Here is a 25,841-nt window from a genome sequence, read left to right as displayed (position 1 = left end):
ACAGAAAGGCCAAAAAACATTTACTGTGAAAGTTAGAAATAGTGTAGCTTTTTTTATGACTTCGTTTTAAAGACAACGGGCTGTTACTCAAAGGCGCGCTAAAGGGGATAAAGAGTTAAGAGCCAACAGCTCGTTTTGTGTCGGCGAATCGTGCGCGTCACAGCCGCACATTTACAGCTTGAGAAGACTTCATGATGGACGGACGCCACGTACATAACTAGTATCCCACCTAGCCAGCGTAACCTTGAAATAAATGCTCATTGTGTCTGGCACGAGCAATTATGACGAGTCTACCACGATAGCTTTGTACTTCGTGGAGTAGAGGTATTGAAGTTGGAATCAGCACACCCCTCTCCATCCAGCAATGTTTCTTGGTGAAGAACCATTCTTTGACACCAAATCAGTTCTAAATTTCTTGAACGATGTCAACTTCCAAGTTTTTAGCCCCAGATATTCATAGCACATCCTCTTTCTAGAGGATGCCGCTGTGATGGTAGTCGAGCATGGCACATACCTACAGGCCCTTGTATCACAAGGACTCTGTAAGGCAGTAGGGGTTATTGGAAAAAGCATATCAATGAGATATATCACTAAATCATCATTACTTCACAATGTGTATTTCGTGTCCATTGTACAGCCCATTAACCATCGGCATAATTTTATCTTGTATAGGTTTTATGCATTTTAGACCGACTGTTTTTAGGCCCCTTTACAGCCACCGTAACATCTGCCCTTTGTTATTCATACCTCCATTGCGAACGCATTACCATCGGCCTGGCGCTCTTTGGCCACATTTGGCCCTTGCGCCACATAACACCACATTCATCATCATCATCAAGTTGGCATCTTTGTTAAACTAAGAAATGAAACACTGGGTTGGACCCTCTGCTCACTGAATCATGACAAATCATGACCTAAAACGAAGTCAGAAGTTTATAGCTAGTCAACGTACAATCAAAGAATGTTGTTGTACATGTTCCGTTTCAAATTTTGGGTGCATGATCACGTGTTTAAAATTACCATTCACCTGTGTAATAAGCTGTAGACGTAATCGTTTTACCGATTGTTTCATAGGGTTTTACATCCGAAATCTACGCTAGGGCTATGGCATGACGCAGTAGTAAAAGGCTCCGGATTAATTTTGACCACCCACGAATCTTTAATGGGGCAGCCAAATTTAAATAGAGGAGATATTTTGCATTTCCCCCCTGAAAAATGTGTCCGCCATGGCCGGGGATGTACCCCACGACGATTAAAGACAATCGTCAACCACTAGTTCCCAAAATGGCACAAACACACGCATAAGAAATCACAGTGTGCCTATATTGTATGAGTTTAGGGTGACTGCTGTCCGCTTATATCTTTTTTTATGGTGTGCTTCTTTGCCCATGAGTTTTGTAACGAAGGCGAAACACCCTTGTTTGCACCTTTACTGGAACTAGTAGGTTCTCGGAAAAAAGTAAACGGGACACAGAAGGTACTGGGAAGTCAACACAAACGTCTCCACTGGTTTCATAGTAGTAGTTTTTTTTAGCATGCTAAAGGACAACGACCAAATCAGTAATGAGAGGCTCTGTCAACTATCTTTGCAATTGAGTCAGCGCCCTTAGCCAGATGCAATGCGAGCTGTGCAGTGCGATTTTTCTGGGGCGTACCTGCCCTCAAAGAAGGGTGTCATGAGAAATAAGGTTGCTTACAAAGTTGTTTACGAGGAACAATCAATATCCTAGGCGGAATCCAGCTTGATCCACTCACGACTTCGACCGGGGCCCCACTTCTTTATGATTATATTTTGTTTTTGTTATTCTCCTTCAAGGTGACGGAGGCGAGAAAATGTGGGAAAGCCTCCGACTGCTGCTCCGGAAGTGCCTTTATGTCAAATGCGTGTGCTGCTCTTCCCATTCTCCTCCAATTCTTTCTTTAATAGGCGGTTGAGAGAGAGGGAGACGCGGAAAGGGTCTAGCAGTTGTGGCCCCTCGGCGGTTCTGTATGCCGGCGGGCTAGGTGTAAAAATCTCCTTGTTTCTTCGAGGGGTCAGAGAGATTCTCGGCGGAGGGAACTGCTCACTGCGACGTTGCTTTCGTGAGAGAGCTAGCCTGTCGCAGTCTCTTGTTGGCCGTCAACTGATCGCCTACTCCACGACTCGCTTGTTTTTATCACGTCCGTCTCGCACAGTCACACCCGAAAAGGTAGCACTACCGGTGCGTGAACGCCCTGCGTTTCGGTGTGTAGCGCATTCTTTGTCGGATCGCTTCGAAGACAGCTCGCTGTTCTTTACGTCTGACAACATCAAGCGTCGGTCTGAATTCCCCACGCTTCATCGCCAAGCCGACCGGTCTCGTCCTGAGGAACTTCCGCTCAGTTGAGTGGCGGCGTTCAGCGATGGCATCTTGTCCGTTGTCCGTGATCCTGGTCTGTGCCTGCGCGGCGTTGGCGGGCGAATTTGCGGCGGGGCGGCAGTTCGAGGTGACGCCTGACGATGAAAGAGCACCTCTGCACGACATTCTGTTCCGTCAGAATTCTACGCCAGCGCCCCGACATCATGTTCCGATTCAGGTGGGCACAGTGGGTAATGCGTTGCGCTTGCAATAGTAGCAGCTTTATTGCTGTCGCACTGGTAGTTGTGTCTCCGTTGTATACTCGTAATAGTACCTAGCAGTAGTAGCAGTAGTAGTAACATAGTAGCATGGTATCCAAGAGCAATATTAGTAGCTGCGATACTTACAGTTTATATTGTATTGATGGTTGCGGTAGTAGTAGTAGCAGTAGTAGCGCTAGTAGTAGTAGTTGTTGTTACTCTTACTCTTCTTATTAGTACTAGTAGTATTAGTAGTAATTTTTGTGGCACAAATACGACTATTAGAAGTAGTAAGTAGGAAAATTAGCGTAACAGTATCAATAACAGTAATAATATCAGTAACATTATTATTAGAAGTTGTGAAGGTAATAACGGTAGTGGAAGTACTGGTGGTAGTACTAGCAGTGATCTTGGCTCCATTTATGTCATAAGTATTCCAGTATTGTAAGTATTACTGCTGTAAGAGGCATTTAGCAGTAGCAGACATTAAAATGGCAGTATCGGCCGACGGAGAAGTCGCAATTTCAGTAACAGTTATATAACGTAAGCAATTGGAGTACTAAGCGTAGAATCAGTACTAATGGTAGTAGCGATAATAGTATTTGTAGAAACGGTGGCAGTGTTGAATTACTGCGCACAATGGTGGTAACAAAGCTGCCATTAATACTAGAAGAATGTGAAGGAACACTAAACATAGTCCACGTAGTAGCACCAACAAAGCTGCCAATAACAGTACAACGGTTTACTGTAGTTGCATGCCGCATTCTGAGTACTACATGGTCTGCATTGTATTGCGGCTAAAGATAAATGTTAGTATTTGAACTGGAGGCCATCACAATAGTGCATTAGGTATAGGTTCCACCAGAGTCCTTTGGTAGTTGTGTGCAAATACGGCGTGGCGCAACCTCCTTGAAGCGCCCAGTGCACGTTTCTTCATTCCCTTTCCTGCCTGACATTGTGCAGTTACCGGGAGGCAAAAATGTGTGTAGGCGACGCCACATCTTTCTTGGAGTCGTGGCAAAGCGTAGCCTACATGAACTCGTCGGATGCTTCGCAACATTGGATGCTTTCCTTTATTAACTGTGTTGAAGCAGATTTTCACGACGTCGGTCCTTGCGTGTTCTTTTTTGCGTGAACCATGTCGGTATAACAACCCGGTTCCTCGTACGACCATGTTTGACGTTGGGCTAGCTAGTTACGTTTCGGGTGGCGTATCAGGCTTTCATCTGAGTTTCCCGTTTCCAACGCTTTGTTTGTTCGTGGTAAGTGGCGTGGTCTTTCAGTATAGGTGAATGTTATTGTACGCAGCCCACTCATTGAGGCAATCAACATTTAGCAGCCTTCGACATAAGGCTCACGATCTTGCTTTTGCCTTGTTTTTTTCTCTCGCTTCGCTCTGAACACACAACAAGAATTCAGCGCGTGTATCTCAGCGTTCGCAAGCCACACGCAACGCATCCACTAACGTGCGCACCTTCAATACTTCGGGAATTGTTAAATTGTGGTAAGTCATGAGCGCTCGTCTTCGTCGTCCATATTGTCCCTCGTCTATGTATGCGCTGTAAGTGACGACTTATACCATGGAATACCAACTACCCGTGCCCAAACCTTGTTTCTGCATAAAGACCACGGCCGAGAAACGCATGAGTGAACCAGCTCTTCTGACATCATAATGACTAAGGATGGCGTGTGGTACTTACAAAGCGACATCTCACATGTGCGGTTAACAATTTCCCAAGGCCAGCTGCGGCAAGCGTACTGGACATGTGTGAACAACCTCCCCCCGCGGGGGAGATTTTATCAGTGCTCTCTTCGTGGGAACAAAGCTAACTCCCCCACAGGGGGAGTTTTTTTTTAATGCTGTCCGTTATGGCAACACAACAACTGGATGTGTTTGCCAGATGCGTGCGAGTGAAACGAGTTGTGGTAAAGGCGAATAAACAGGCGCGCTTTGAAAATCAAAGAACTTTCTTTTGACACGTTTTATTTCAGTTTTTCTTGCTACTCTTTTTTTATTCTGCTATGGAGCGCTAAGTGGGAGGGTGCAATGGCGTTTTGCATCTTTTGTTGCCGCTTTCGTTTACCTGCAGCAGGGACCAGGCCAACATATTTAATAAATCCGGACACAACTTTATGGCTGCCATAAGCAACACTCCTTTGTAATGAAAGGCTGTTCAGCGCTGACAGCATCTTTCAGCGACTATCGGCACACTGAATATAACTGCGGGCGTGGCGCACTGAACTTTTCCCATGACTATGCGTTATATACGGGGGGGGGGGAGGGGGGGATCATGGTAAGGTTTTCCGGAATTTTCCAAAATTGGCTGCGGCAGATAGCATAATCCTTGTCCTAGAGGTCAATTAGTCGAAGAGGTGGGCATCACTGACACGAGAAATCGAAACACAAATTTAACTGATTTGCACAACTTCGAGAATTACCTTCCTAATTATTTATTTTCGGCACATATTGAAACTTACGAATTCTAGCCGGAGAGGTTGTAGGACGTGTTCACTTGATATGAATCTCCAGGGTGACACCAATTTCGAGCTATTTATTTCGCAAAGATTGGGACCAAATAGATGGGCGTTCCAGTTACTTTTGTGCTTAAGGAAATGGAGAGAGAGCGTAAAGTTTTATTTCAAATCAACAAGATTTGAGTCCGGCTTCTTTTTAGTGGGTCTGGGCACCCGCCGCGGACGCGGTTCCGAGACCTTGTCTCGAAGCGGCTTCCTCGGCTCGCTGGAGGGCGCAGAGTTGTGCTGTCAGGTCAGAGCTGAGCAGTGCGGTCATTCAGCGTGACCGGAGGCTGGCGGTGGAAGAGACGGAGAGGTCGGCACTGCCCGACTTGTTTTTTAGTTCCCGACGCTTCCATAACATGTGATTTAGTGTGGCAACCTCGCCACACGATGTGCATCTGTTTGTATTGTACATGTCTGGATACATGGCGTTCATGAGTCTGGGGTTTCTGTGAGAGTCTGTTTGTAATTGTCTGAAGTGCACTGCTTGCGTCCTGTCTAACCTAGCGTGAGGGAATGGGTATATGCGTCTTTGTAATTGGTAGTGTGCCGTGATGTGAAAACTGGTCATACGATCCTCCCATGCCCAGACGTTTGCAGTACCCCGCGGGGGCTCTTCCTCCGATGCTGCTCGATGAGTCAGGCGTCGAGCAACGCCGTGAGCCGCTTCGTTGGGGGTGCTCATTCCAGTGTGTGCCGGGATCCATAGCAAATGCCTTCGGTTATCAACGTGGGCCTGTCCCTGGTGTATGGCATGTCACTGGAGTATCTGATACGCCTCTTGCGAGATGCACCCATTTGCAAAATTGCGAATTGTCGTTTGCGAGTCGCAGATCACATATGTAACTTTGGTTTGTGTGAGGGCCAGTGCTATGGCCGCTTCCTCTGCCGCTTCGGCATGTGCCGTGTTCATGGTGACGCTCGTGAGGTGTTGCCTCGGTGGTTAGTAACTGCCGCCACGAAACTCTTCCTGTCTCGATAGCGAGCTGCATCGGTGAAGACCACCTCCTTGTCGTTAGAGTAACTTTTATTCATTTGTTGTGCCCTGGCTTTACGCCTCCCCGTGTGGTGTTGGGGGTGCATGTTGCGAGGCAATGGGGGTACGTATAGTTGCTCACGTATGGGTCTTGGAATGTCTACTTTGACGCCGAGCTGCGAGTGGTATGTGATGCCGAGATTTTCAAGTACGTGTCTGCCCAGGCGGGTCTTGCATAGGCGTTCAAGTTGGGACACTTGGTGCGCCTCCACGAGTTCTTCGAGCGTATTGTGTAGGCCTAGTTCTAAGAGCTTCGTGGTGCTAACTCCCGGCGCAAGTCCCAACGCACATTTGTACGCCTTGCCTATGAGCGCGTTGAGCTTGTTTTTTTCCGCAACCGTCTAGTTGTGAAACGCTGCCGTGTACCTTATCTGAGAAATGACGAAGGCTTGTATGAGTCGGATGACGCTGCCTTCGTGCATGCCCGCGTGTTTGTTGGTGATGCGTCGAATGAGCTGCGTCGTGCTGGTGGCCTTTGCCGTTATCTTGCGAAGTGCTTCGCCATTGCCACCCTTATGCTCTGTCATCATTCCTAGTACCCAGATTTTCTCTACTATCGGGATTGGTAGGCCATTTAATGCAGTTAATGGGATCTTTTGCTTTTCCAGGGGGGTGTAGCATTTAGGTGGGCGCCCCCTTCTGACTGAGCAGTTCAGATTTTTTGGCCGAGCAGGCGAGTCCCGTGCCCACGAGGTAGTTTCTACGCATTGGATGGACTGTTGTAAACGTTGCTCAATCGCTCCGTCACTGCCCGTTGTCGTCCAGATCGTAATATCATCCGCGTATAGCGTGTGATGCAGTCCTTCGATTTGAAACAATCGGTCGGGCAACCCCAGCAGGACGAGGTTGAAGAGCATTGGCGAGATCACCGAGCCCTGCGGAGTGCCCGAGCTGCCGATGTTGATTTGCTCTGACTGTAGTTGCCCCCCTCGCATGCGAGCGGTTCTTCTCGTGAGGAAGTCTCGGACGTAGTTGTACGTGCTCAGGCCGAGATTTAGCTTGTCTATTTTTCGCAGTATGGCATCGTGGCGAACGTTATCGAAGGCCCTCTTCAGGTCCAGCCCGAAGACGGCTCTCGTCGAACGCCCCGAATTTTCTATGATTTGGTGTTTTAGTTGCAGAAAGGCGTCTTGCGTGGTGAGATGTCTTCTGAACCCAATCATGGTGTGTGGAAATAAGTCATTGTCCTCGAGGTAATCCGTGAGTCAATTGAGAAACGCGTGCTCCATTAACTTGCCCACGCAGGACGTGAGGGAGATGGGGCGCAGGTTCTCCAGCTGTAATTTCTTGCCAGGTTTCGGTATCAGTGTGATATTTGCTTCTTTCCATTGCCGGGGTAGCTTGCCGTGCGCCCAACACTAGTTAATGTATTTTTTTAGTTTCTCGATCGACCCGCAATCGAGATTGCGTAGTGCCCTATTGGGTATTCGATCGGGGCCAGGGGCCAGCTTGGTGTTCAGCTTTACGAGGGCCGCCTGGATTTCGGCAACGGAGAATTCCTCGTCTAGGGTGGCGTTGCTTTCGCCTGAGTAGTCTGGATATATTTGCGGTGGCGTTTGGGATATGTAAAGGCGTTCAGCTTCCCGTAGGAATTGTTCTTCCGTTCCCCCGTAAGCGTGTATGATTTTGTATTTGCCTTGCATGTGTGTGGTCTTGGTGTTGGCGGGATCGATCAGGTACCGCAGTATCTGCCACGTGCAACGCGTGGTGAGTTGACCATCCATCTCCGCGCATTTCTCTTCCCATTGTTGATGTTGCAGGTTAAGCACGTGCTTTTCTATTTCTTTGTTGAGCTGTGCTATCCGTTTACGCAGTCTCCTAATGTGTCTCTGTTGTTTCCATCGGTGCTGCAGGTGAATTTTGGCTTCCCACATGTGCAGCAACCGGGAGTCTATTGTCTCGAGCCCAGCTGTCGACGGGATCGATTGCGTCATGCGCTCGATATCCCACCGCAGTTGGTCGGTCCATTGTTCTATATCTTTGATGGCTTCCATCTGTTGTTCATCACGATGTTTGCGTAGCCGATTCCAGTTGGTGATCTTCATTTGACGACTGGTATTGTGTTCCTGCGGACCACCTCCTGCTTCTAAGGAAATAACGTAGTGATCGCTCCCCAAGTCTCGCATGGTGTTTGTCCAAGTGACTTTGCGTGTGTTGCACGTGAAAGTAAGGTCCGGCGTCGTGTCAGTGCTTACGCTGTTGCCCTGCCTTGTTGGTGCCGCGGGGTCGGTGATTAGCTCGAGTCCGGCGTATTGCGCCGTTGCCCATAGATGCCTTTGGGGTGATCGTGCTTGTAACCCCACGCCGTGTGCGCCGCGTTAAAGTCCCCCTCACTGAACAGCTGTTGCCCCTTGGCGATGTCGATTGCCCGCTTGAAGAGGACATGGAAGCGGTGCTGGCGGCATCTGGGACTGCTGTAGACGTTGAGTACGAAGATGCTGTTGCGGGTCTTGCGTGGTGGAGTTAATTATACGAGAACGTTTTCGATGTCTCTGATTTTGGTGTCGTGTTCATATATTCCTGATTTTGGTGTCGTGTTCGATAGCTGTGTGCGCTCGCTTGACCAGTGTGGTGACGTTTGGTTTCTCCACCTTGCCTGTCATAGACTGGTACCCCGGGACTTTGGCGGGACCATTCGTTTCCTGGAGTATGATGACGTCTGGGCGTTCGGGGATCGTTTTCAGGTATTGTTGTAAGAGCGCTCGATTGTTTTGGTAACTTCTGCAGTTACACTGCCATATCGTGTGTTTTTGTTTCGATGAGTGTCGGGCCATGTTTATATCTTGTTACATGTGTTGCGCCGCTTCCCTATGCGACGGTACAATCGTGCTGTTTGCGGCTTCTAATCTCGACAGTCTGAGGTGAACACTCTCCAGGCTCCGCTGGATGGTACGCGTGATGGACGCGATGATAGTTTCCTCGAGATTGCTTAAGCAAGCTTCGAGTGCATCTATTCGCGCGTCGCGTATCGCTGCGCGCGTGCGCTTGGGTCGTGTTGCCTCTGTAAGGGTGGGAGTGGGTCTTCGTTTGGTACCGGGGAACTCGAACTCGTCCTCCTCTATGGGTTCCCCTTCTGTTCCCTGCGTGGCCTGAGTGGTCTGTGAGGGAGTGGGTCGGCGTTTAGTGTCGGGGTATACGACTTCGTCGTCCTCTATGGGTTGTTCTTGAGTTTCATGCATGGCCTCTCTATCGGTACCGCTCTTCACGGCATGCTGGAGTTGTTATATGAGGTCGTCTTTTGCGCGAATCTGTTTCTGCATGTGTTCTATTTGCTTCTGCAGCGCTTGTATCGCCTGTGTTAATTTAGTTACCTCCGTCTCTGTGTTAGCGGGTGCTTTGTCGCCAGCCTTCGCGGTTGGTGCTCGTTTTCCCATGACCGCATCTGCCCAGCTCACCTTCTCGGTGGTTTCGTTGTCGCTTGTTGAGGTCCTTCTGGGGGTGCGGCTGCGAGACCGGCGTTGCTGCTGCTGCCGTGGGTTTGGGGTGCGGCTCCGGGACCGCGAGCGGCCTCGGCTGTGGGTCCTGGATCACGAGGGCGGCTTGCCGGCGGGGCTGGTGGCTTTGGCGGCCACCTCGGCTTCCTCGGCGTCCCTGTGTCGTTCCCATTGCCTCTTTGTCACGACGTAGGGGGTCTTGTACCTTGCGCGGCAGTTGCGATCCGCCGTCATGTGTGTTCCCCCGCACAGCTTGCAACGTGGGGAGCACTGGTGGTAGGGGCCTGGGTTGAGGGCGTCAAGATCACGGCACGCTTTGTCCTGAGGATTGGGGCACACGTCCATGCGGTGACCGAGTCTCTCGCAGCCGTGACACATGTCGATTTGCTTGCGATACAGGGCGCAGCGAAGGAGGGCGTCGCCGTACCTGACATAGGAGGGAAGTCGCGGTCCTTGAAAGGCCACTATGACCGTCTTGGTATTACTGAGCCGTTTGGCTGCCAGGGCGTGGGGGTTGCGCGCGTGAACGATGTTGGTGTGAATGGACTTGGCGTCCTCCTCCAACGGGATTCCCCTGGTGATTCCCTTCACCGTGTAGTCGGGGGCCGTCACATAGGCACTGACCTCGTGGCGGCGATCACCGATAGTGATGGCTTCTAATTGTCTGTACTTAGCGGCGTGAGTAGCGTGAGGTGTACTCACGACTATGATGTTTTGGCGGTTGTTGGTGCATACTGGTGTCATTATGGAGCTTAATTCCATATGAATACGCGTTGCAACTCACCGGCTGCCATTCGTAAATTGTAGTATGGCCCGTAATGTATTTAAGAAGTTAATTAGTCAATTCTAATTATTAGCTGGGTACGTGTTTCGATTTCTGGTGAATATAATGTTCCCCTCTTTGAATAATGCAGCTGAAGGACTGGAAAACCTAAAGATGATCAGCCCGTATTATGCGCTAAGTAGGGTGGGCGATTATTCAAAGTTTCCAATGCTAACCGAATATGCTTGGTATTTAAAATATCAGAACTAACCAAATATTTTGCAGTAGCCCACTGTTAGAGTGTTTACTGTTCTCCGTCTTCAAAAGAAGGTCATCATCATCATCATTATCATCATCAGCCTGTTTACGCCCACTGCAGGGCAAAGGCCTCTGCCATACTTCTCCAACAACCCCGGTCATGTACTAATTGTTGCCATGTCGTCCCTCCAAACTTCTCAATCTCATCCGCCCACCTAACTTTCTGCCGCCCCCTGCTACGCTTCCCTTCCCTTGGAATCTGGTCCGTAACCCTTAATGGCCATCGGTTATCTTCCCTCCTCATTACATGTCCTACTTATGCCCATTTCTTTTTCATGATTTCAACTAAGATGTCATTACCTCGTGTTTGTTTACTCACCCAACCTGCTCGTTTCTTATCCCTTAACGTTACACCCATCATTCCTCTTTCCATAGCTCGTTGCGTCGTCCTCAATTTAAGTGGAACCCTTTTCTTAAGCCTCCAGGTTTCTGCCCCGTAGGTGAGTACTGGTAAGACAGAGCTATTATACACTTTTCTCTTCTGGGATAATGGCAACCTGCTGTTGATGATCTGAGAAATGTCTGTCAAACGCACCCCAGCCCATTCTTCTTTTTCTGATTACTTCCGTCTCATGATCCGGATCCGGCTTCACTACCTGCCCTAAATAGAGATATTCCCTTACCACTTCCAGTGCCTCGCTACCTATCGTAAACTGCTGTTCTCTTCTGAGACTGTTAAACATTACTTTAGTTTTCTGCAGAATAATTTTCAGACTCATCCTTCTGCTTTGCCTCTCCTGGTCAGTGAGCATGCATTGCAATTGGTCGCCTGAGTTACTAAGCAAGACAATATCATCAGCGAATCGCAAGTTACTAAGGTATTCTCCCTTAACTCTTATCCCCAATTCTTCCCAATGCAGGTCTCTGAGTACCTCCTGTAAACACGTTGTTAATAGCATTGGAGATATCGGATCTCCCTGCCTGACGTCTTTCGTTATGAGAATTTTGTTGCTTTCTTTATGGAGGACTACGGTGGCTGTGAAGCCGCTATCTTTCACTATTTTTACATATGGCTCTTCTACACCCTGATTCCGTAATGCCTCCATGACTGCTGAGGTTCCGACTGAATCAAACGCTTTTTCGTAATCAATGAAAGCTATATATAAGGGTTGGTTACATTCCGCACATTTCACTATCACCTGATTTATAGTGTCAATATGGTATATTGTTGAGTAGCCTTCATTGAATCCTGCCTGGTACTAATAATAATAATATTTGGGGTTTTACGTGCCAAAACCACTTTCTGATTATGAGGCACGCCGTAGTGGAGGACTCCGGAAATTTTGACCACCTGGGGTTCTTTAACGTGCACCTAAATCTAAGCACACGGGTGTTTTCGCATTTCGCCCCCATAGAAATGCGGCCGCCGTGGCCGGAATTCGATCCCGCGACCTCGTGCTCAGCAGCCCAACACCATAGCCACTGAGCAAGCACGGCGGGTCTGCCTGGTACTTTCCTTGGCAGAAGTCTAAGGTGTTCCTGATTCTATTTGCAATTACCTTAGTAAATAGTTTGTAGACAACTGACAGTAAGCTGATCGGTCTATAATTTTTCGTCTTTGGCGTCCCCTATCTTATGGATTAGGATTATGTTAGCGTTCCTCCAAGATTCCGGTACGCTGGAGGTCATGAGGCATTGCGTATACAGGGTGGCCAGCTTTTCTAGAACAATCTGCCCACCATGGTTCAACAAATATGCTGTTACCTCATCCTACCCAGCTGCCTTTCCCTTTGCGTAGCTCCCAAGGCTTTCTTTACTTCTTCTGGCGTTACTTGTGGGACTTCGAATTCCTCTATACTATTCTCTCTTCCATTCTCGTTTTGGGTGCCACTGGTACTCCGTTCCTGAGGGCATGTTCAATTCTATCCATATTATACTTCCTTATGTCAGCTGTCTTACGCTTGTTGAATACCTTCGAAAGTTCCGCCAGTTCTTTTCTAGCTGTAGGGTTAGAGGCTGTCATACATTGGCGTTTCTTGATGAGGTCTTTCGTCTCCTGCGATAGCTTACTTGTATCCTGTCTAACGGAGTTACCACCGACTTATATTGCACACTCCTTATTGATGCCCAGAAAATTGTCGTTCATTGCTTCAACATTAAGGTCCTCTTCCTGTGTTTAAGTCGAATACCTGTTCTATAGCTTGATGCGGAACTCTTTTATTTTCCCTCTTACTGCTAACTCATTGATCGGCTTCTTCTGTACCAGTTTCTTTCGTTCCCTCCTCAGGTCTAGGCTAATTCGAGTTCTTACCATCCTATGGTCGCTGCAGCGCACCCTGCCGAGCAGGTGCACATCTTGTATGATGCCAGGGTTAGCGCACACTATAAAGTCTTTTCCATTTCTAGTTTCGCCGTTCGGGCTCCTCCACGTTCACTTACGGCTATCGCGCTTGCGCAAGAAGGTATTCATTATCCGCATATTATTCTGTTTCGCAAGCTCTACTAATAACTCTCCCCTTCTTTTCCTAGTGCATATGCCTTACTTGTCTCCAGCCTGCTGCTTGCCTACCATGGCATTGAAGTCGCCCATTAGTATAGTGTATTTTGTTTTCACTTTACCCATCGCCGATTCCACGTCTTCATTGAGGCTTTCAGAAAACATCAGGTAAACAAAAAAACCCTGCCCTACTGATAAAAATATCGTGGCACACAGCTACGAGGCAACTGAACGGAATATCACGAGCCCCATATGTTCCCGGAACCGGTGGGTAGTACTGCTCGCTGCCAGGGTTCTGCTGAATAGAACAAAGTACAGAGAGACGGAACGACAGTCCAGGAGCGCATCTCTTGTCAAAAAAAAAGTGCTCCTGTCTTCACGCTACTCCTGAGTAACTCGTTTCTGCGGAGCCGATAGGCACTATGCAATTGTCTAGGGCGCTACGAAATTTTATGCAGAGTGCTATGCAGTTCTATAGGTTTTGCAAGTGTAACACTGTGCTATAAGTTCCCTATTCTACAAAGGTGGGGAACATGCAACGATACAGTTCAGGACGCCAAGTATTCGAGTCCCTTACTTTTATCCTCTCCCGGTTTTCGGCTGCCCTTGCCAGGCCTTCTACATTCTCGGTATGGTTACATAGTAACATGGTGACTACATGGAGACAGCCCGCCCAAGTACAATATACCTGATTACTGCTTGGCAATACGGGCTAATGAGAACGGTAGGAAAGAATGCCAAAGAGAAGGGAAAAAAAGGGGGTGGGGAAGCAAGTAAAATTTGTAGATTTCCGCACCTCCGCGGTCCACAAAGTGTTGAGTGAGCTCTCTGAGAAGGCGGGACGCCACACACTGTAAAATAATTTAGATACTGCCAAATTAATGAGGCTCTTAATTTTTGTATAACTCACACCCTTGGGCAAAATAATTATTACTCTTCGAAGTGAATGAGGGTGTTAATCTGTAACTTACACGTTTACACACTTCTCAAGGGCGTGAGTCGATTTCTTACTCCCTCACTTACACCATTCTTTGGCGTAAGGGTGTAAGTTCTAGGCCAATTTACACTCTTATTCACTTTAAGGGTATAAATGATTTTGCAGTGTATTGTCGCGGCGCTCCATAAGCTAACGCTTATGAGTCCCGTTACAAATGTTCAAAATACAAACTCTTATCGCACGCTTCTCGGACCTAATAGTATGACATGTAGCAGGTACGAAAGCAAGTTCGACACCGCTTATATTTTAGTTTGATGCTATAGTTTGTCTCAAGATGCCGGACCTGGCATCATCGACACTACCGTGACGTCATATGACGACACAGAGCAAAATTTGCTCTTGACTTGGTGTAGCAATAAGGCTATGCAATAACTGAGACCTTAGCTGTGCCTCCGTTATCGCTGGATGAGAGCAAGCCAGTGCTTGATGACGTCATGGCCGGTTATGAAGGAACACACTTCCTTGGCACCGAAACCGAAACTAGTTCGTAGAAACGAGTACTGCCGTAAAATTATACAAGGTGCTGTTGTGCACGCAAGTATTTTCTTTTTTCATATGGCGTAAGTAATTAAGTCGAAAATATTATGTCAATACTCTTTTAACCTCCTCTTATGTCCCATAGCTAATTGACGTATAACAGCGATGCCATGAATCCGATCTGATGAAGTCATGCCGGAGTTGCTGACCCACTGGCACCGACGGCCTGCTAATACTTCTACCTATTGCTCTGGGCATATATACCGGACTGAAGAGAAAATGCTTTTCTCAGCAAGCACTGCGCCGATTTTACAAGGTTTGTTAGATTTAAAAGAAGTTAAAGATATATTGACTGTAGCAAAGCAGAATTTTTTTATTGAAACCCAAAATATTTTTCACAAAGGTTTTTGAAAATACGGAAATGAAATGAACTGAAGCATGAAGCTTATGAAGTCAGCAATGAAAAAAAAGGATATCACAATGCTATAACCTGCGTTAAAAATAAATATAATACGGAGAAAACTGAGTTGCGAATAGAGGTATTGCAAATCCCTCGTAAACATTGCAACATATTTACGTAAGCTGTAAATTCAAGCGACATTTATCCACCACAGATTCTCTAACAGATGATGCTTACAGGACTGCGATGTCAATTCTTATTGCAGAGTTGTGGGTTTGGAAACCTCGAGTTTTAATTGCTTGTGAACGTTCCGATTTTGCAAATTTTAGCAAGAATTACAATTTGCCAAAGAAAAATTCTGCTTCCTTCCCAACACATAGCTTAAGTTTTACCTCTGAGATGCAGAGAATTTTATTCAGGTTGGTCTAGCGATAGTCTCACGTGAGAATTTCTGCGTTTTACGCGTGTTTCAACAGGGAAACAGGAGCTGACCTCGACCTAAACCTCCCTATTAAGAGGGGCGAATTCGACGGCATAAGAAGTGCATAGCGATATTGTTTTTAGTAATAGTCAAATAAAAATGTACGAACAGTGCGGGCAATGTGCTATTTTTTTTTCTATCAGGGCGTATCGGAATGTGGCCAGCTTTCCTTAAGGTTCATACACAGAAAGCTGAATTCTGATGTTTTACTTGCCAGAGCCACGCTCTGATTATGCAGCAGGTCTTATAGTGGAAAATTCCGCATTAATTTTGACCACATCACCTCCTCTAACGTGTGCGTAATACAGGGTAAATAATTGTTAAATTGTTTTTTAACATTGATTTCGCATTTCACTTTCATCTAAATAAGGTCGCTGCGTTGGGGAAGTCGAACGCATGACCTCGCGCTTCTTTCACAGGGGGCCTGTTCCACGGTGGGAGATTAATTATACTATAAAGAGAAAAAGAAAACAATACGTAGTACATTCCATCTCAGGAGGCGTTTGCAGGACTGTGGGGGCTACCCGCCATGGTTGTTCAGTGACGGTGGTGCTAGGCTGCTGAGCACGAGGTCGCGGCATCGAATCCCGTCCACGGCGGCCGCATTTCTATGGGGGCGAAATGTGACAACTCGCGTGTACTTAGATTTAGGTGCACGTTACAGAACCCCTGGTGGTCAAAATTTCTGGAGTCCTCCACTACGGCGTGCCTCATAATCAGAAAGTGGTTTTCGCACGTAAAACCCCGTAATTTACTGTGGGGGCTGGGAGACGCCTTAGCCAATAGGACCGTATCATGTGCGAAACAAAAGAGCGAGAGAGAGAGAAATAAATAAATGAGGTACGAAAGGCAGGGAGCTTAACCAGAAGATAGATATCCAGTTTGCTACCCAAACAAGCGTAACATCATTCTCTCATCCATCCTGCCGTTGATGAGGAAGTTATGCCCGGAACTATATTCACTTGCGCAAGGACACTGCCTGTGCATGCCTGCAGCTGGTACTTTCGGCAGTGTTGCTAGCGACTTGTGAGATGGAGCACAGAGTAACTTTTGCAGGTGCATGCCCCAAGGTCGGACTCGGAACATGCTGTACCCATCCGAAGTAAATCCAAACTCTAGTGAATGCCGCTCTGATGTGCCTCACTACGTGTTCTGCGCAGAGGGTGGACGTTGACCGTCGGTGCTCCAACGACAGCGACTGCGATCCGGATCTGTGCTGTCGCATAGATGGCGACCTCCTGCAAAGGTGCCAACCCCGGTCCAAAATCGGGGAATGGTGCGCCGAGGATGATCCAATCGTTAGAGTTTACATTGAATTCTGCCCCTGCCTAGAAGGTATTACTTTCTCCAGCACGCATGGGCAAGCCGAAATATATTTGCGCGACGTATTTGCATGCGGGGCACTCGAATCTCTTACTCCGCGGAGTAGAGTCACCTATTTACTTGTTTATTTACTCATTACTGCCAGCATTGTTTTGGCTGCCCAGCGCGGATTGGTGCAGGAGCTATGGCGACGTAATAAAACGCGATCAGAGGAGCGCAAGGCTCTCGGTACATGAGGCAGTGCCGCGCAGGATACAAGAGGGCATCGTAGTGGCGCTGTGTGTTTTTCTCTCCCGAGGAACAGAGGAACAGAGTATGCATCCGAAACTTCGGCTTTTCGTCAATCCACTGTGAGGTTGGAGACGTTCCTAAATTCTTAATTTCTCAATACACACATTGATTACACGGTATATCTTTCGAGAATCTCTTTGAATCAGAAAATTTGCTGATTTCTGGAAGTTGTTTGCCCTGGTAACATTACATTTAATATAAAGCCTTCACACTTTGATTTTGAATCAGTGACACGTGCGGTGTTTATGACCCTTTAAGACCTGTTCCTCTTTCAATTGTGGGGTTTCCTGCATTGGGCAGTGGTATTCATACAGTTTTATTACGTGTTTTCTTTTTACCTTTGTGATGTTGTGTCACTTGGATATATTTCTACGTTCTTCACGCTAAAGTGATTAGTCGGTGCAACATCCCGCGCCAATATGTGCATTTTTCGTCACGTCAATAGAAATGCTCTCGCCCACCCAAATACACTTTTTCACCTGAAGCCAAGAAAGCTCAGGTGTCGAGGCATAGTTGTGTTCGCCAAAATGCGAGTACGAAGGAACTTATCGGGATCACCGGCTATAATCGTTCGCACTGCCTTAAATTTACGCCGATTACATGCGCGACAATGAAGGACTATGCGCATGCGAGAAATGTGGCCCGGCACAGCCAACGTGCCTAGTGGAATGAAGCCATAGAGACCGCACAACGTTGAACCACCGTTCCTCTAGGTGTGGCTGACCGACTCACTGGTGAAGCCACGTTGCGGCTATGATATTACTCATCATAAATCTTATACCTGTGTCACACGGACGCATTTGGAAGGTCTTGCAGTCGACGGCCTTCGAAATGCCACAACTCTATCGACTCAAAGGAGTTGTCGCGCTGCTACACGGCACTTTCGCAAGACCGTTGAGTGGTTCAGGCGTTTCTCGCAAAATTGTGTGGCTCTGTGGATCTTTACTTTCGTTTTCATGTCACGAAATGTTAAACAACATTAAAACCACTTAAAAGTACTAAAATTTCTTTTATGTTTCTTTATACATTTAAAGAAATGTGTATACATTGCCATACATTTATGTTTACTTTTCAAGTTGTTGAGTAGCGAAACTGCGGCAGCGTTTGCGCCGCTGCATGTCGCTGTTGTCGAGAGTATGTGCAGTTCGCAATATCAAGTGGCAAAATTACTTTATTGAATAAATAATAAACCTCATATATAGTGTTTTTAGAGCATTTTGTTTAGATTTGTACTTTCTAACCGATAGTACGAGCACACTGTGAACGAGAGGGCATGTTCGCACTGTTTCCGCTTCCGTTGCTCAAAGGCCATCGAGATTTCGATAGAGTTGTAATGTGCTCCGTTGACTCGATAGACTATTGACTCGGTGGCCTTCGAAACCGCCCGTGTAGCAGCTCGAACTTGACCTTTGAGTCAGCTGACTATCGGTTGGAAGGCCTTCCAAACGCCCGTGTGACACGGGTATTAATCTTGCCGAGGCAGTCGTCTGGCCACATATATAGGCGGCTCCGTATCTCAGGCGAAACTTCCCATATTTCATATTTATTAGTAAAGATGAAATAGGAGAAGAAGAACAGGCATATATCAACAGACAGGCACGCAACTACGAAAGACTGGTCAAGTGGGACGTATTACAAGATTTAAAAGATCTCGGTAGGACTTCGAGATCCCGGATAAAAGTTCGAATTTGATGACGTTGTTTCTCTGTATCTTTTCTCCTTTTTTTAAGGCGAATGCCATTCTAGGTTCATGGTGATGTTTGTGTCAGCAGAGCTGACCGTCGTTGTGTCCGCCGAAGCGTCATGACGCCATATGAAGGCAGATTAAAGAGCGGTTAAAGAATGACAAATGATTCATAGTGAGAGTTGGTGAACGAAAACGTTATAATTGAGATTGGTAGAGGTTAATAATGACTTGTAAGAACTACTAATGAATCCGAAATGACCAGTATTACTAGCCATGGCTTGTAATGACCGCAATTGATTAGATACGCCGAGAAATGTCTGAGAATGAGTAGTAATGTCTATAAGGACTACTGATCACGTGTAATGACTACTAGTGACTACGAAACGACCACTATGTCTAACGACGGCTTCTGATGACCGCAATTGATTATAAAGGACTAAAATGCTTACTAGTGACCAGTAATGACTAGTAATGGCTGAAACGACTTGTAATGACAACTGATAACTCGGGTTTGACCAACATCTCTAACGACGGCTCGCATTGACCAAAAATGATTACAAATGATTAAAAAGGTTTAGTAGTATGCACTAATGACTAATAGTGACTGAAATGAATGGTAACGACTAGTAATGACTAGGAAATGACCAATATATCTAACGGCAACGTAACGACTAGAATTCATTAGAAATTACTAAAGATACTTAGTAATGGATAATGACTGAAATGACTTGTAATGACTACTAATGAATACGATATGACCAACATGTCTAATGACGCCTTGTGATGACCATTGATTACATATGACAAAATATGTTTAGTACTGAGCAGAATTGACTAAAAGAGAGAAGAGAAACAGGCGAATGATAAGAGGAGGAAATGTAGGCTTTCGCCATCCACCTCTTTACAGAGATCTTAAGATATTCTGTAACTTTTTCTTTTTTGAAATTTGGGCATGGGGTTCTAATCGCACACCATCCTGTGCTCCATCTGGTGTTCGTAAAATAACTCCTCCATTCCCGTTTAGTTATCCCTTATTTTTTTCGTTGGAAAAGCTTTTCGGGGAAGACAATTTTCACTCTTTCGCAAACCATTCGCATGCATGAAGCTTATCAGAATGCTCAGTATAGTTTTTCTCCTTTTTATTTTTTCCCAGGATATTGCCAGCTCCTGACGCAGGGATCTTACATATTTGACTACGGAAAATGCGTTCATCGAAGCCACGGTTAACGCCCCGTCACGTCAGGAACCCAGCAGAGGCCACAGTCTTCCAAGCCTTAGCGGAACGCAGCCGCTGGAAGCGTCCGATTATTAAATTAGATTTATTTACCTTATTCAATGAGATTTATGTTTGCATTTCTGTACCAAAAGCTCTAGCGAACAATAAGAATATCTCTCATATGCCAGCTTGATGATGTCCCCGTGCACTCACAAACAATTTCTAACGAACGATACTTAGGTAAGGACATGTTATTTTAGTGTTCCTTCTTTCACCGCGAAGTAATACACCGGGAACATAGACTTTAAAGAGACAGTAAATACAAGGATAAGTTGAGCTGTCTAGTAAGAACGCAAATGGCGGAACACGAGTGGCGACGCCCCACGCAAGTTCGCGAACCAGTTCGTAGTGACGTCATGAATTGTGATGACGTTTGCTCGGGCTCAGTTCCCCTTTATTCGTAAAACGTAGAACACGCCGTATTCTAAGGAAGTCCCACACTGACCTGAGGTACTCTTAACATAACTTTAAGGTCACCGCGACCGGCCAGACGCACGACCAAATACATTGAAGTTTGTGACGTCGCAGTGACGTACTGGGATAAGGGAGAGAAGAGAACGTTACAACTGGGATCATAACTACTGTTTTTTTTTTCTTATTGAAATTCTCCGTAACGAGGCCCGACAGTAACAACCTCAAAGTGTTCGGTATGAGGCAAAAAAAAAAGCGCGTCATGTTATAAGTCTGAAGATCAGTTACCGCGGCAAGCTGGGCAAGTTGGTGATTAAACATATTCCTAAGGGTGGGCATTGCATCCCGGTAGAAAGGCAAAAGAAAGTACACAATACGAGCGCAGTCTTATGCGATACGACACGAGCGCAGTTGCATATGCAAACCTTTTTTGAACAAACCAAAATATTGTATAAAGTATGGTTGAAATCAACCGCGAGATTGTGGAACCCTACTTCATGCATGTAACCTCAGGCGCATACATTAGCCAGAATTCTATCCCTCTGGAGAATAAGGAAACTGAGTTTCTGAATGGCAAGATAGGCTAACACCCTTTCACCCTTGTAAGCGTCACTTTACACGTGCTTACTTTTTCTATATACTTAAGCCACTTGTTTGAACAAATAGACGAGTAGTTAGTCTGTGCTGGTATCGTGTACTTCTTTTTGTCTTTCGTCCGGGTTGCACGGCCCACCCCTAGTAACATGTCTAAAGATCAGGCACGCAGAGATGGGCAACCAGAGGCGATCGAATCAGCGAAACAGTAGCGAAATTGAGAGATATTTCTGTGTTCTGCAAACGGAAGCAGGAATTGTGCTTTTCTGGCTTCCTTGGGTGACTACAGATAGGAGAAGCAATCTTCGGACTTTCCGGGCACCGAGATGACGATAATATTCACACAGGTAACGTTTTCAAAGACATTCCTCTGTAATGAAGAAACAAATCCTAATAGTTTCAAGCTTTAAAAACGTGGTATATAGCGCTACGCGCTCCAGCGCTTCCTGGCACGTTGCACGATGACATGTTCCATCCTCGGTCAGAAGAACGGAGGACCTTCCCATCAGATGGGCTGCGAATAAAAAGCAGACCTCCTCTTCACATGAAACTAAATAGATGTCTTCGGTTCCTGGCCTACACTGTCGCGTGAGAATACACATGCGCTATATGGGACCCATACTAATTTTATCGTAGCTGATTAAGCGTGACGTCATGCCATCGAGTACGATCTGCACATTACATGACCCTTTACGTCACAGCTCTCCACTTGTATCGCTGCGCAACTGACAAAAAACCCCTCCAAAAACCGGTCATCGTGTGACTGCGCGTGTGCTTACATCGCTGTAATCTCCTTCTAACGGCACTGAATTTGGCTCGCAGTCATTTTTATCCGATTTTATACTCCCTGCCTGGACGAAGGCTTCTCCTATTAATCTCCAATTAACCCTGTAGATCTTTTGAGAAGCGGTGCATGTGATATATATACACACACATATATATATATATATATATATATATATATATATATATATATATATATATATATATATATTACCAGTAATACCGATTAGATATTGCGTAAAGCTGACGTTGCATGGCAGATGCGTCCTGATAAATCCGCTACGTAGAGCGCTTATGGAGCCAGAACATCAAGAAGTAGTTCGTATTCGCCACCTTACAAGTCCACATTAGTTTTCCCGGTTATTAGAAAAGCCTTTCGCCGATTTTTAAGGCGCATTGCGAAATTATAAGAGGCTCGCAATTGCAATTATTCGTTTTCGTTGAAGTACACGCCTTTTACTTAAATGTCTTAAGGAAAACAATAACAAGTCTCATTTTTGTCCCATTGGCGAAGTCTTGGTTTAATGTACTCGACAATTACGCGAAGAAGGTTCTGTCTGCCGAATAAACGGCACTTGCTGTCCCCTGTAGCCCAGCAACATGTGAGCCTCGTTCTTTTCCCCATCTCCGCACGCACGTTCCTTTGCAGCCAGCTGCTCCAGTTTCGGGTCACAGCGCCATCGATGCACAAAAGTACGCTGTGCTTCCTGGGCGTGCCACGCCGTACAGACCACTGATGTTGCTTTTGTATAGCTTTTACACTGCGATACTTTTTTCGTGGGTCTCGTATAATTTAGGGGTTCGTTTAAAGAGCAAGGCAGACTACCACAGCGCGGTATCCTCCGCCCTAACCCGAACCCTCGCTGCCGTCGCCTCTAGCGTTCGCTGCCTTTATACACGGCACAAGCGAAATGAACCAAACTTTGACTGAACACTGGAGGCGTCTACTCCACCGTGTTTGTACCGCCTTGAAATGTGCAAATCTGAACAACTGCACATGTCATCGTTCATTATCCTTAGACGACCATTGAAATAAATCTTACCGCTTTCTTCTCTGCAGCCTCGTGAAGAACACCAGCCAATGTCGCCCTCAATCGCCTCGACAATGGCGATGCCTTTTCCGATTCTATGCTTTTCCAGGCTTTTCGCACTTGGAAGTGGTCAGAGCGACGTTATCCCTACATTATCGACGGGATCAGGCAGCCGTGTGTGGTGAATGATAAAGAGTAGCATAAAAGAAGGCATAAGGCATCGCTACCAAATATCAGCCCTGTAGCTCTCGGCCCAACATCGCGCTGACGGCGTTCGACTCATCCTTGAGTCTTCGCCTACAGGCACACGGCAGTGTTGGCAAAGGTCACACCGCTCACGTGTAACGCTTTCCACAGTTGTCGCACCAACACTTGACGGCTACAACCGCGCATACAACGTCTGCGCAGCGAAGGCCATGCTCCCGGGACCTGCAGTATCCCCCCCAAAATTTTTTATGCACTAATCGTTACGCCATGGTAACAGAATTCCATACCTCATTGTTAGCCAAGGTGATATCAAGTAGCAAAAACATAAATATCCCACAAAGTAGGTGGGAAAACATCACCGAAGCAGTTCAATTGGTGAGAAATGGTGTCTACCAACCGGGAAAAGCGGGAATTCTCAGGGAATTTGAATAGTCTGGAAATACTCAGGGTAAACTCAGGGAATTTGTGCTTTTATCAGGGAAACTTAGCTGTAACTTTGTTGAAAGGGAACGAAAGTCGTGTTAACGCTGGCTCCAGTAATAGAGGGATTGCAATGAATCGTCATTGACGCCGTGTCATCGGCACGAGGTATTACCAGATCAGTTAACGACCGATTTTCCAGACGCCTGATTTTTCCATCATGCCTGATAATTCGCACGGCTTTGCGGCACCACCACGTACTCCATATAGTCAATGTGTATTGACCTGACTGCAGGTCTCGAAAGGCAATAATCAAAGCCATCACCGCTACCATTTTGTTTATTTTGACACCTCAAACCGGCACTCTCGCACGCAGATCCGCTGGCAGCCGTAGCCACCACTTTGGCAATGTTAGGCCTAGGTGCTTCTACGTTCGTTATTAAGTTTCTTGGCATGCGCTGCTGTATGTTTCATTGAAAGAGTTCGCCGCTGTCAGCAATGGCACCGACTCCGCTTTTGTAATCCTTGCGATTGGCTTCCAAGCTGGCAGAGCACAACACGTTGCGCAACACCAGTCTCCTAAAGTTAGCTTTGCCTTATCACAACACTGTTACGCGGTGAAGGATAACTCACGGGACACAGTATGTATTCCTTAATTATACACGCGTGCACCCCCGCCTCCTGTCGCAGTACGAGCACCTATATGACTAATAACTGTACTGGCACGCCTTAAGAGCTTTTTCGTGCGTGCATGTGGCAATTTAAGATCTTAAGGGCTGTTAAAGACATGCATTGATTTTTATGGACTGCCTGATTTTTGGGATGTTTTGGCCTCTAGGGAGTCCAAAAAATCGGACGATGACTGTCCGACTGTCCCAGAGGATGCTTGAAATGACCCATGGTGTGAACGTGTGGCAGAAGGAGGATGAGAACAGAAAGGACCCACGCACTGAGGCATTAAAGGGAAAGGAAGCTTGCCGCCGCCTCTTTGAAGGAGCATGAGCTTATAAAACAAAGTGTTGGCTGAGGCCGAGATGCAGGTGTCCCTCATTCAAACCAAAATAAACTATTTAAAGCACAAAAACCAACCACTGAGATGTTGTGCACGGGCTGAGAGTATGTCAGGACAGTTTAGGTTGACTTTCTAGCTGCTGAGAGAGAATCTTATTTGTGACAAAGTTCGGGTCTCACACCGATGAGCTTGCTATCAGTTGATAGAAATAGCTCATATTCAAAAATATTTACTCATTTATGCACCTCCTTTTGATTCGCATTTGAAAATGCTCGAATCAATTTGGAATGGGTTTTACCATTTGTTTCGGTGTCCGCTCTCTTTTCTTGTTAAATAAAATAGATATTACTCCTTACTCTTCAAACTGTAATAAGTCATTTTTTGTTTAAACATGCTTACTAGAGAGTGACAGCATCGGGCAGCATGGTGTCAGCCTGTCTTGATATAAAACCAAGTTCTGGCTCATTCAGGGTATTTTGTAAAGGTGTTCAGAGAAAACCTGGAAAACTGAGGGAATTTGGAAATGTCAGCTTGGTAGACACCCTGTAAGAGCATAGCACGCTTAATGCGAAGACGTGGGTTCGTATCCCACCAGCAGTCAGGCATTTTTTCGTCCACTTTCATATGCATGAATTTATAATTTCTTCAATATAACTTGTACTTACAACTAATTTCCCCTATCTTGTTCTTGGTGTCTTTGCTTGCTGGCTTATTATGAATTTATAATAAAAATGAAGGCCCTCGGTTTCCTTTCTTGTCGGTCATATATTATAAATCTAAGTGAAGATCCAACGCCCCCGTTTCTCGTTCCACTGGCAGCCAGCTTTTTTGAAATACTCTTCGTGTGCATCACGTGCCCCAATCTCGTCTTCTTTTCTTTTAACAGGTCACGCTTTGATTCGACGTGCAAAACTGCAAGGCGCTTCAATTGGGGCTGTGCCCATACAGAAATGACTTTATAAAGTCTATCCCTATCGACAGTCTTTAGACTGTCGATAGAAAGTCTATAGATTTTTTATAGACGACCTTGCCTTTCTATACATTTGGAGATTTGTTGATACAAAGTCTATAGACTGTCTATAGACTAGTATAAATAAATGTCTATAGACAGTCTGTGGACTTCATAAACAAATGTCAATAGACTGTCCATGGACTTTCAATAAAAACTTTTGTAAGGGATATGAGACCGACTTTCCCCAGAACTTTCCTTGTACTGGTTTGCACTAGGACAAACTGGGCGACGTTATACCAACTTCATGATAGCCCATGTTCATCACGTTTTAACATATCGTTGCCAGAGTACGAATGCCATCGTCTTTTTCACACGCACCACATGGCATAGCCACATGTACGTACTATTCTATAAGA

At 46.2% G+C, this 25,841-nt stretch overlaps 2 protein-coding genes across 4 annotated transcripts in view; both read left to right on the top strand.

Annotated features, from left to right (window-relative positions):
* The window catches only part of LOC135905095 (uncharacterized), a 35,753-nt gene extending 15,683 nt beyond the window's left edge, over positions 1-20,070 (top strand). The window contains exons 3-4 of the mRNA XM_065436082.1: positions 16,599-16,773; positions 19,893-20,070. Of these exons, the coding sequence (XP_065292154.1) occupies positions 16,599-16,612 (14 nt within the window). The 3' untranslated portion in view covers positions 16,613-16,773; positions 19,893-20,070. The remainder of the gene's footprint in view (positions 1-16,598; positions 16,774-19,892) is intronic.
* LOC135905091 (A.superbus venom factor 1-like) overlaps positions 1-25,841 on the top strand; it is a 312,000-nt gene that overhangs the window by 167,640 nt on the left and 118,519 nt on the right. Inside the window, exon 1 of one of the 3 annotated variants that reach the window (XM_065436073.1) lies at positions 1,961-2,556. The exons of the other annotated variants lie outside the window; for them this stretch is intronic. The gene's annotated coding sequence lies outside the window, so the exon portion shown is untranslated. Of the gene's footprint in view, positions 1-1,960; positions 2,557-25,841 lie in introns of those variants that run through there. 3 annotated transcript variants of the gene reach the window in all.

The sequence above is a fragment of the Dermacentor albipictus genome, chromosome 6 (assembly GCF_038994185.2).
Source record: "Dermacentor albipictus isolate Rhodes 1998 colony chromosome 6, USDA_Dalb.pri_finalv2, whole genome shotgun sequence".
In the NCBI taxonomy this organism is placed as follows: domain Eukaryota; kingdom Metazoa; phylum Arthropoda; class Arachnida; order Ixodida; family Ixodidae; genus Dermacentor; species Dermacentor albipictus.
Note: the sequence above shows the minus strand (reverse complement) of the source record. Positions and strands in the feature narration are given on the sequence as shown.